Here is a 12,911-nt window from a genome sequence, read left to right as displayed (position 1 = left end):
TTGCATTAGAGCCAGTCTCAATACCAGAAACTTGGCTGTTTGTGCTACGTTCCCCTGAGAATCCATCACCCCCTACATTTTCCAAAACAGCATACCTGTTTGAAATGGGTATATCCACAAAAGACTCCTGCACTAGTTGCCGACCTCTCTCATCCTTCCTGGAGTTAACCCATCTATGTGACTGTATCTGAGACTTTCCCCCCTCCCTATAACTGCCATCCATCACATACTGTTGCTGTTGCAAATTCCTCATCGCTTCTATCGGTCTCTCCAACCAATCCACTCGATCTGATAAGATTCACATCCAACAGCATTTATGGCAGATATAATCCGCACTAACCCTTAAACTCTTTTTAAACTCCCACGTCTGACAAGAAGTACATATCACTGCAAAGGCCATTTTTGCTCCTTCACAATCTACAGACCCAGAAAATAACGCCGTTTTATTCCTCTACAAAACACTGCACTGGGTTAAATTAAGAGCTATGGCTTAATCAGGAGACTTATCTCCAAAAACGTGTAATCAAGAAAGAACTCACTGTACTCACTAATACAGCATTTCTCTTGGACAGACTTAAAACAACAATTAACTTATCTGATTCTGTGTTGTGAACTTCGCCCAAACCAGTTCCTCCAAGATTAGTTGTGAAATTCACTGTTTGTTAATTTTCCCAGATGCACTCCGATGTCCAGCAACACATGAATTCAAAAACAGCAAAGGGAGTAACTGTGCAGGTTCTCTCTCTCTCTGTCTCTCTCCCTCTCTCCTGCACTGTCCTCACCATGTGCTTCCTTTGTCTGCTCTTCTCCCTTTTAAAACTGCTGTTGTTTCGACTTTTTTGTTCCAAAGTTCCAAAACAATGCAACAGCATATAAAACAGTAATTGCTGCTCCTGGAATTCAAGGAAATCACCTCCAACACCTAAAGTACCTCAAAAAAAGGAGCAGCTCTTACAGTCAGAAATTTTTCCCATCCTCCATTGTGGATTACTCAGAATCCTCAACATTAGCTACTCGCTAGCCTTCTGGTTAGCAAGGATAAAAAGTCGTAGTCAAGGCCCCAGCAAACTCCCCTCTTGCCTCTCTCAGTAACCCGGGCCCTGGGAACGTATCCACCTTAATGCTCTTCAGGAGATCCAACCCCACTTCTTTCTTGATCTCAAAATGCCCTAGCATATTAGCATGCTCCACACAAACCTCACACAAATCCTCTATATCCTTTTCCTGGATGCAAAGTACTCATTTAGGATCTCATCCACGCTCTCTGCTTCTAAGCACAAATTCCCTCCATTATCTTTGAGTGGTCCTATCTTCTCCCAAATTATCCTCTTGTTTTTAATGTATGTATCAAATGCCTTGAGATTCTCTTTAACCCAACTTACTTGGGTCATTTCATTGGCCTTTCGTGCTCTCCTTATTCCCTGCTTGAGTATTTTTCTGCTTTCCTTGTATCCTCACAGGTCCTATCCAATTTTCACTTCCTCAACCTTACATATGCATCTTTTTCCCTTTTGACTAAATTCACAACCTCCCTGGTTATCCAAGGGTCCCTTACCTTGCCATCATTGTCCTTCCTCCCTACAGTCTTGAACTCTGCCCGGCAGGTCTTTAAACAGTTCCCACATGTCAATTGTGGACTTGCCTGATAACAGCTCCTCCCAATTAACACTCCCTAGCTCCTGCCTAATGCTGACATAATTTACCCTCTCCCATTTTGTACCTTGCCATTTTGTACTTATTCTTGCTCATAGCTATCTTAAAACTTAAGGAGTTGTGATCACTGTTACCAAAATGCTCTCCCACTGAAAGGTTAGTCACCTGGCCAGGTTCATTAGCCAATATAAGGTAAATTGTGGCTCCTCCTCTGGTTGGATCATCCACACACTGTTTCAAGACATCCTCTTGTATGCACTTACCATTCTCCCCCCCCCCCCCTCCCTCCCTCCCTCCCTCCCTCCCTCCAGTCTAAGCCTGTTGCTCTAAGGGAGTCCCTGTCAATACTATGACCACTCTGTTTTTATTGCACCTTTCCACAATCTGCCTATATATTTGTTCCTCAATCTCTCGGTGGATGTTTGAAGGCCGATATTGTTTCAAGTTTCTTTCTTCATTTTTCCTCTTGATTTTCTAATAATTTTGAATTCTTTATGTCTTCTACTATCAAGGTAGTTGCATAATCATTTTTCAGAGCCTTTACCATTTCGGGTTTCCCATTATTAATTCTGTAGTCCCACCCTCTGATAGATTATTGGTCAATTAGTTGCTTTTTTCCTTGCCATATACTTGTAGAACTTTCTCACCGTCTGTTCTATGCTTCTTGCTACTTTTCTTTCATCCTCCAATTTTTTCCCCTTTACTTTTGTTTTCGTCATTCTTCGCTCATTTCTAAACATTTCCTAATCTTCTAGCACCTTTAATCTTCACAGCATTGTGCATCATTTCTTTCAATCTGATATCAATATATCTGATATGTGATAATAAAGGATATTCTATATCACCATTAATTTCCTTACTTCGCCTTCTAATAGAGTTGTTCTTTCTCAGTGAAATATATCCTTGTTGCGAATTATGAAACATTTCCTTAAATGTCTGCCACTACATCTCTACTGTGCTTCCAGGGTCACAGAACTCAAAACATTAACTCTATTTTACATAGAACATAGAACAGTACAGCACAGTACAGGCCCCTCGGCCCGAGATGTTGTGCCGAACATTTAGTTTAATCTAAGGTCAACCTAATCTACACACACCTCAATTTACCACTGTCCATGTGCTTGTCCAACAGTCGCTTAAATGTCCCTAATGTCTCTGACGCTACGACCACCGCTGGCAGTGCATTCCACGCACCCATCACTCTCCGTTTAAACAACCTACTTCTGACATCTCCCCTATACCGTCCTCCAATCACCTTAAAATTATAACCTCTCATGACAGCTGTTTCTGCCCTGGGGAAACGTCTCTGGCTATCTACTCTATCTATGCCTCTTATTACCTTGTACACCTCTATCAAGTCACCTCTCTTCCTTCTTCTCTCCAGTGTGAAAAGCCCGAACTCACTCAACCCCTCTTCATAAGATATGCCCTCCAATCCAGTCAGCATCGTGATAAATCTCCTCTGCACTCTCTGAAAAGCATCTGCATCCTTCCCAAAATGAGGTGACCAGAACTGGACACCCAAGTGTGGCCTAACCAGGGTTTTACACAGCTGCAGCAAAGTCTCACGGCTCTTCAACTGAATCCCCCTGTTAATGAAAGCCAAAACAGCATACGCCTTCTTAACAAATTATCAATATTTGAGGGATCTATGTACATGGACCCCAAGATCCCACTGTTCCTCCACACTGCTAAGAATCCTGTCTTTAACCATGTATTCAGCATTCAAATTTGACCTTCCAAAATGAATCACATTGCATATATCCAGGTTGAACTCCATCTGCCATTACTCAGCCCAGCTCTGCATCCTGTCAATGTCTTGTTGTGGCCTGCAACAGCTCAATCGCCCTTTGTGTCATCAGCAAACTCACGAACCCAACCTTCCACTTCCAAGTGATTGCTAAAAACTACAAAGAGCAGAGACCTAAGAACAGAACCCTGTGGGACACCACTGGTCACCGACCTCCAGGCAGAATACTTTCCGTCCACTTCCACTCGCTGTCTTCTTTTGGCCAGCCAATTCTGAATCCAGACAGCCACATTTCCCTGTATCTCATGCCTCCTAACTTTCTGAATGAGCCTAGTGTGGGGAATCTTATCAAATGCCTTACTGAAATCCATATATACTACATCCACTGCTCGACCCTCATCAACTTGTCTCATCACATCCTCAAAGAACTCAATAAGGCTTGTGAGGCATGACCTGCCCCTCACAAAGCAATGCTGAGTATCTTTAATCAACTCTGTTTTACAAATTGTCATAAATCCTCCCTGCCAGAATCATTTTCAGGACGTTGCTTACCACAGACATAAGACTGACTGGTCTGTAATTACCAGGATTTCCCTACTCCCTTTCTTGAATAGAGGAACAACATTTGCCTCTATCCAATCACCTGGTATATTTCCCGTGGAGAGTGAGGATTCAAAGATCATTGCCAAATGTGCAGCAATCGCATTCCTCGCTTCCCATAGTAACCTTGGATATATCTCATCTGGCCCTAGGGACTTACCTATCTTGATGCTTCCCAGAATGTCTAGCACATCCACATTCTTAATATCAATTTGTTCAAGTTTATTAACCTGGTTCACGGTGTTCTCACTATCTACAAGGCCCCTTTGTCTTATGAATACTGAAGCAAAAAACTCATTTAGGGCCTCCCCTACGTCATAGTCATAGAGAGTCATAGAGATGTACAGCATGGAAACATACCCTTCGGTCCAACCCGTCCATGCCGACCAGATATCCCAACCCAATCTAGTCCCACCTGCCAGCACCCGGCCCATATCCCTCCAAACCCTACCTATTCATATACCAATCCAAATGCCTCTTAAATATTGCAATTGTACCAGCCTCCACCACATCCGGAAAACAGCCCCAGCCTGTTCAGCCTCTGCATGTAGCTCAGATCCTCCAACCCTGGCAACATCCTTGTAAATCTTTTCTCAACCCTTTCAAGTTTCACAACATCGTTCCGATAGGAAGGAGACCAGAATTGCACACAATATTCCAAAAGTGGCCTAACCAATGTCCTGTACAGCCGCAACATGACCTCCCAACTCCTGTACTCAATACACTGACCAATAAAGGAAACATACCAAAAGCCTTCTTCACTATTCTATCTACCTGTGACTCCACTTTCAAGGAGTCCTGTACTCCGAGGTCTCTTTGTTCAGCAACACTCCCTAGGACCTTACCATTAAGCGTATAAGTCCTTCAGACTCCAGGCACAAGTTCCCCCCACTATCCCTGATCGACCCTACCCTCTGTCTGATCATTTTCTTATTCCTCATGTAAGTGTAGGATGCCTTTGAGTTTTCCCTAATCTTTCCCACCAAGATTTTGTTGTGCTCCCCCCAGCTCTCCTCAGTCCATTTTTGAGTTCTTTCCTGGCTACCCTGTAATCCTCTAAAGCTGTGCTAGATCCTTGCTTCTTCACCCTTAAGTAAACTGCCTTCTTCCTCTTGATGAGAAGTTCCTCTTCTCACCATCCAAGGCTCCTTCACCTTACCATTCCTTGCCTGTCTCAGTGGGATAAAATTATCCAACACTCGCAACAAGTGCTCCTTAAACACCCTCCACATTTCTGTTGTGCATTTCCCGTAGAACAATTGTTCCCAATTTATACTCCTGTCAAATAGCAGTATAATTTCCCCTCTCCCAATTAAATACCTTCCTATATTGTCTCCACAGATGCTGCAAGATGATGCATCTTAATATTGTTGTAATGGCCATGTTAAAACTTAAGAGAGTAGTTACAGACCTGCATTTCTAAATCTCAAGCTGAATGTAGTGCCTGTCATATCATGGTCACTCTTGCCCAGAGAATCCTTTCGTATGTGGTCTTCAATAAATTCTGTCTCCTACACATTACTAGGTCCAAAATAACCAATTTCCTAATCGGTTCCAGACATTTGTTCGAGAAAGTTGATTCGAATGCACTCTATGAGCTTGTCCGATAGACTACCTTTACCAATTTGATTTGTTCAATCAATGTGAATATTTAAATTACCCTTGATTCGTTTGTTAGCTTCCTTGCAAGTCTCCCATTATTTCTTCCGTTGTACTTTGTTCTCCAGTGTAGTTGCTGTTCAGGGACCAATAAGTTATTCTCACCAATACCTTCTTTCTCACATTGCCAGCATATGGGACAATGCTTGCGTATTCCAATGTTTGAATAGTAACTTGGTACAGAGCTTGAGTATAGCTGAAGGTAGCAACATGCTATGGAAACTTTTCAGTGTTGCACTCAGCAGGACAGAAACTCAAGAATATCAAATCTCAAAAGAAATAACAATTCATACTGAATGAGAAATGCAGTATAATTGATTGGCAAGTCAATTCTGATTGACAAGATTTTGCCATGGATAATGCAATATGCAACAGTGACCCCAAAGCTTTAAGCATGTGCAAATTGGAATAATAATCTTGTGTTTAGTAATGCAACTGAAGCTTGTCCTTGGGTGGTTGTGGGGTATGCAGGGCAGGATATCCAGTACAGAAACATATTTAACGTTTTTTTATTATTGATTCATGGGATATAGATGTCACTGTCTGGGCCAGCATTTATTTCCCATCTCTTATGCCCTTTCAGAAGGTTTGGTGAGATGCTTTCTTGAACCACTGCATTTTTTAGGCCACGTTTTGACTGTAAATTGGCAATCACAATTCAAGCATCACAGAAAATAATAAATCTCTTGACTTGAAACTTGAAATGTTACCAGAGGCATTTGTGGGTTGGGGGAAACTCAAATCCTTGAAGCTCAAATCTGAAGGGAGTTGGTTAAGGGTATGCCTGAAATGAACTCTGCTTAGAATTATCTGGTTGCCACAGAAAAAGGAATATGCAAGTCGTTATTGAGATTAACTGTAATAGATAAGGAAAAACTTAATGCCAGGGATACATCCTGAATGCAATTGCATTCTCTGGGATGATAGTTGTACTGTCAACAAACAATCACTCCATTCAACTGCTTACTGATTTTTGGTGCAATGTTGATCATGTTAACTGTTTAGCTTTTCCCTCATACACAAAGCTGCCCATGTCTGTGAAGAGGACAATCCAACTTCCATGGAAACTTTCAGTGATATGGCTGACTTAGCTGGAAACATATAATCTGAATAACATGATCACACAAAAGCCATTCCATGTTGCTAAACCTTTGATCATGTCCTGCAGCATCACTGATCCTTTATCTAGGTATTGTCTCTCAGATTATGGAGCATTCAATTACTGTATTACCTCCTTTCACAGGGCCCACAGTGTTGGAGGTGTTCAACACACTATTGCGACATCTTCGCCTCAGCATTGACTATGAACTCACTGGCAAGTATGATTCAACCACCAATGTCAGTAACCAGATCATTAAAGAGCACGAGGAAAGGATTTTTCAGGAAGCTGTTATCAAGACCATTGGTAAGTGAACAACATCCCCTTGCTTTAACCTACTTAGCCTCTTATTCAGTCTCAGCAATTACACTTTCTGCATTGAACAAGAGAAGGGGCACATGACACTGTTAAGTACAATTATTTCCTAAGAATTCCTAGCTTCCTAGAGTGGGATGTAGACAAGTTTGTAAGGTTTATCAATGCAATCTGTGCTAAATTGGTGGTTAACTCAATTGGCCAGAAGGCTGCTTTGTGATGCAGAGTGATGCCAATAGCATGGGTTCAATTCCTGCACTGAGGTTACCATGAAGGACTCTAATTGTGCCCTTACCTGGGACACGGTGACCCTCAGGAGTTGATTGCGAGAAAAGCCCAATGGTCTGGTAAGGCTATGGCAACTTTACATAGAACTATGCAGCACAGGAACTGGCCCTTCAGCCTATAGTTTTGTGCCGAACATGATGCCAAATGAAAGTAATCCCTTCTGCCTGCTCTTCGTCCATATTGCTCCATTCCTAGCGTTTTCATGTGCTTATCTAAAAGTCCCTGAAATGCCCTTCCCGTATCTGCCTCCACAAAGACACTGGAAATACATTCCAGGCTCCTATCACTCTATGTAAAAAAACCTGCCCCTCATGTCTCCTTTAAACTTTACCTCTCTTACCTTAAATACATGTTCCCTAGTGTTAGACATTTCAACTCTGGGAAGAAGATTCTGACTGTCAGCCCTACCTATTGCATCTCATAATTTTATAAACTGCCATCAAATCTCCCCAAAGCCCCTGCCACTCAAAAGAAAACATCCTGCAGTTTTCTGACCTTTCCTTAAAGTTCGTACCCTTTAATCCAGGTAGCATCCTGGTATACCTCTTCTGCACTCTCTCCAAAGCCTCCACGTTCCTCCTGTAATGTGGTGACCAGAATTGAACACACTACTCTAACTCTGGCCTAACCAAAGTCTTATAAAGCTGTAACATGACATTCTAACTCTTGTTTCCCCTCTTATTCCCCTCCCAATAAAAGTAAGCATATCATATGCATTCGTTACCAACCTAACTACTTGCTGTAGACTTGAACCCCAAAGTCCTTCTGTACATCATTGCTGTTCAGAGTCCTGCTTAACATTTGATCTGCAAAAGTGCAGTACCTCACATTTATCCAAATTAAACTCCATCTTCCATTTCTCCGCAGCACAGTGGCTCAGTGGTTAGCACTGCTGCCTCACAGCATCAGAGACCCGGGTTTGATTCCCGCCTTGGGTGACAGTCTGTGTGGAATTTGCACATTATCCCCGTTCTGCATGGGTTTGTTCTAGTTTCCTCCCACAATCCAAAAATGTGCAGGTCAGATGAATTGGCCATGCTAAATTGCCCATAGTGTTAGATGCATTAGTCAGAGGTAAATGTAGGGTAGAGAAATGAGTCTGGGTGGGTTACTGTTTGGAGGGTTGGTGTGGACTTGTTGGGCCAAAGGGCCTGTTTCCATACTGTAGGGAATCTAATTTCTGCAACTCTATCTTTTGACAATCTTCTACAATATCCACAACTCCACCGATTTTGATATCGTCTGCAAACTTACTAATTTTCATATAAGTCATTATATATATATTATATATATATATATAAAGTCATTTTATAAACAAACAACAGCGATCCCAATACGGATCCCTGCGGAATGTCACTAGGCACAGACTTCCAACCTTAAAATCACCCTCCCACCTCTACCCTGTGTCTTCTTTGAGCAAGCCAATTCTGAATCCACATGGCCAAGTCACTGTGGATCCCATGTATCTTAATCTTCTGAATGAGCCTACCATGAGGGACCTTATCGAAAGCCTTACTAACATCCATATTGACAACATCCACTGCTTTACCCTCATCAATCATCTTTGTCAACTCCTTGAAAAATTCAATCAAATTAGTAAGACATGACCTCCCCTGCACAAAGCCATGCTGATTGTCCCCAGTTACACTATGGTATTCCAAATGTGTGTAAATCCTATCCCTAAGAATTCTTTCCAATTTACCTTTTATATGTGTGAAATATTTTCTCTTTCATGCAGTTATATTGGCAGCTATCTGACCCATTGACCAGTCCAACTCCAGCACCTTCAGCTTTTTTAACAATTTCCTTACCTCAGTCATAAGACCAGAAATAGGAAGTTTGCTGATGAGAATCTCTCAGTTACTGAAACAATCTGAGTCTAAATGGAGGCAGACTCAGACATGATTGAGCTGAAAAGTCATATGGCATTCAAGTGCCAGGCAATGACCTTCTTCAATAAGAGGGAATATAACCATCTGCCCTTGATGTTCAGTGGTATTTCCATTGCTGAATCTCCCACTACCAACATGCTGGGTGTCACCAGAGTGTGAACCGGACCAACCTCGAAAATACAGTAGCTACAAGACTATGATAGAGTCTAAGAACTCTTCAACAAGTAAATTGCTTCCTGTTACCCCAAAGCCTTCCTACCTTCATTAAAAAGGCACAGATCAGGAGTGTGATCAAATATTATTCATTGCCTGGATGAGTGCAGCTCTGCCAACATCCAAGAAGAGTGACAACATTCAGCTCACTTGATAGGCACCCTATTCACCACCTCTGTCCTCTACCAGTGGCAGCAGTGTGTACTACCTACAAGATGAGATCATAATAATACCACAAGAAAGAGGAACAGGATTAGGCCTACTCTGCCAATAGGACATTCCTCACATCGATTTTCCTGTGTTCTCCCTTTAACCTTTCATTCCCTTTAATCCTTCGACAAGATTCTATCTCTCTCAGCCTTAAGAATATGATAGAACTCTGCCCCCACAGCTGTCTGTGGCAAGGAGTTCCAAAGACTCAAACCCTTTGTGAGAAGAAATTATCCTTCATCTCATTTAAAATTGATATCCCTTTATTCTGATAATATGCCCTCTGGTCCTAGACATTTCCTTCAACATTTAACCTGTCAAGCATCTTAAGAATTCTATATATTTCAATGAGGTCACCTCTCATTCTTCTAAACTCAGTTAGTTGAGTCCCAACCTGTTTAGCCTTTGCTCATAAGCCATACCAGTGATCATCCAAGTGAACCTCCTCTGAACTGTCTCCAATGAATTGCTCACAGTACTCCAGATGTGGTCTCACTAGGTCTTGGTATAGTTGCAATAAGACCTACCTACTCTGATACTCCAACTCCTTTGAAATAATATTCAATTAGTTTTCCTGTGCTAGCTTTCTGTGTTTTGTGCACAATTGTGTCCAAATCCCTTCGTATTCCAGTTTTCTGAAGTTTTTCTCCATTTAAATTACATTATTCTTTCGTTTTCCCTTCCAAAATTATTTACCCACTTTTTGCTCATTTACACTTACTTGTTTGGCATAAATTTTCCAAAACTCCTTGAACACAGGATTATTCCCAGGGGACTGAATGATTGTAAATGTAATGCTGTTGCTTAAGAAAGGGCCAAAGGATAACCGAGGAAACTACAGACTTATCGGCTTGGCATCAATATTGGGAAAACCGATGGAGGTCATTACACAGGATAAGATAAATATACACTTAGAGAAAATAAGTTAATAATAGACAGTCCATATGGCTTTGTCAAAGGCAGGTCATGTCTGACAAATTTATTTGTGTTCTTTGACAAGGTGATGGAGGAAATGGAGAAGGGTAGTGCTGTGGATGTTGTGTATTTGAACTTTCAGAAAGCTTTTTATACTATGTCACATGGCAGATTGGTTAGAAAATTTGAAATGTTTGGTATTAATGGATCCTTTGGTAGGAAACAGAGCAAAGATGGGTCGAAAGTGATGATCTTCGTTGGATTTTTGTTGGAACCGTTGCTTGTTCTGATTTCTATAAACCATTTAGAGATTGGTGTTGAGGGCAAAATCTCAAAATTGCTGGTGATACTAAGCGAGGGAGAAGAGTGAATTGTGAGGATGATGCTGAGTGATTTCAGAGTGACAATGACAAGTTGGTCAAATGGGCAGACACCTGGCAGATGAATGAAGAGAAATGTGAGGTAATGCATTTTGGGAGGAGAAACATGGAGAGATAATACAGGCTCAACTTTGTGGGGAGTACAGAAGCAAAAGGACCTCAGAGTTCAAGTGCATAATTCTCTGAAGGTGACCAGGCAAGTTGAAGCAGTTGTTAAGACTTATAGAATCCTTGGATTTATAAATAGAGGCATAGCGTACAAAAGCAAGCAAGTGATGCCACACCTTTGCAATGATTGGTGAGATCACATTTGGAGTGTTGTGTTCAGTTCTGGGCACATTATTTTAAGAAAAGATGTTAAAGCCCTGGAGAGGATACAAGGAGATTTACTAGAATGATACAAAGATTGAAGGGTTTTAAATTCAAGGAAAAATTTGAGAGTTTGAGCTTCTTCTGCTTTTTGCAGGAAAGATTAAGAAGTGTCGTTACTAAGGTGTTCAAAATTATGGACAATCTTGACAGAGTAAAGAAGGATATTCAGTTTCCATGAACTGGCATGTCAGTAACTAGGGGTCACAATTTCAAGATTGTCAGTAAGAGAGCTATGAATGAGATGAAGATAAACTTCATTACTCAGAAAGTTGTCAGAATTTGGAGTGCGTTGCCTGAGAGAGTAATGGAAATGGTTTCCATTGGACTTTTCTGAAAACAGCTGGATGAATATTTTGGAAATGTTTTGTTTAGAGGGCTATGGAGATGGGGTGAAGAACGGAACTAGCTGGGTAGCTCTTTTGAGAGTCAGGACAGATACAATGGGTCAAATAGCTTCTTTTCTTCTGTAAAACTGTATGATTCTATGATTCTACCTAACCTATCAATATCTCTCTGTATACTGTTGTATCCCTTCCACATCCTGCCTCTCCACCTAATTTTGTGTTGTCTGCAAATTTGGCTTCAATACATTCAACTTCTTCCTCCAAATTATTGCAGGAAGAAGGTTCCTTAGGTAGCACTTTCCAAACTCATAATCGCTATGATATGAAGGTCAAGGGCAGCAGATATATGAGAACAACACTACCTGCACACTTTCCACCGAGCAACTCACCTTTCTGACTCACAAATATATCACTGTTCCTTCACTGTCACTGGGTCAATATCCTGGAACTCCCTTCCTAAAAGTACTAAAAGTACACTCCATCAATATCACTACCATGTTGGCCAGGATAATTAGGGATGGACAGTAAATGCTCATACAGCCTACAATACCCACATCCAAATCAGATCCCTGAGTGAAATCTGACTTACCTGGCTCTCATTTAGTTTCTTTTAACTGTGAAGGTCAGTTACAGAACATATTCATAATAGTCTGTCATCGTACTTTTAATACAAGAAAAATTATTAAACAAGGAAGAAATGAACAGGATTACACAATATAGAACATATAACATAGAAAAGTACAGCACAGAACAGGCCCTTAGACCCACGATGTTTGCCAAGACTTAATCCTAATGTAAAATATAGTAACTTAACCTACGCACCCCTCAACTCACATCTATCCATGTGCATGTCCAGCAGTCGCTTAAATGTCCCCAGTGACTTCGTTTCCACCACCTCAGCTGGCAACGCATTCCATGCATTCACAACTCTCTGCATAAAGAACCTACTTCTGATGTCTCCTTTACACCTTCCTCCTAATATCTTCAAAGTATGACTTCTTGTGCCAGTCACTCCTGCCCTGGGGAAAAGTCTCTGGCTATTGACTCTATCTATTCCACTCATTATTTTGTACACCTTGATCAAGTCTCCTCTCTTCCTCCTTCTCTCCGGAGAGAAAAGTCTGAGCTTATTCAACCTTTCTTCATAAGGCAAGCCCTCCAGTCCAGGCAGCGTCCTGGTAAACCTTCTTTGCACCCTCTCCAAAGCCTCTGTAACTTTCC

The 12,911-nt window shown here is 41.5% G+C and overlaps 1 protein-coding gene across 1 annotated transcript in view; it reads left to right on the top strand.

Annotated features, from left to right (window-relative positions):
* Positions 1–12,911, top strand: part of LOC122553146 (protein EFR3 homolog B-like) — a 205,593-nt gene that overhangs the window by 90,572 nt on the left and 102,110 nt on the right. Inside the window, exon 10 of the mRNA XM_043696735.1 lies at positions 6,906–7,067. Coding sequence (XP_043552670.1) covers positions 6,906–7,067 — 162 coding nt within the window. The remainder of the gene's footprint in view (positions 1–6,905; positions 7,068–12,911) is intronic.

Source organism: Chiloscyllium plagiosum, chromosome 9 (genome assembly GCF_004010195.1).
Source record: "Chiloscyllium plagiosum isolate BGI_BamShark_2017 chromosome 9, ASM401019v2, whole genome shotgun sequence".
Classification (NCBI taxonomy): Eukaryota; Metazoa; Chordata; class Chondrichthyes; order Orectolobiformes; family Hemiscylliidae; genus Chiloscyllium; species Chiloscyllium plagiosum.
The sequence above is the reverse complement of the archived record's forward strand: the minus strand, read 5'-3'. Positions and strand labels throughout refer to the sequence as shown.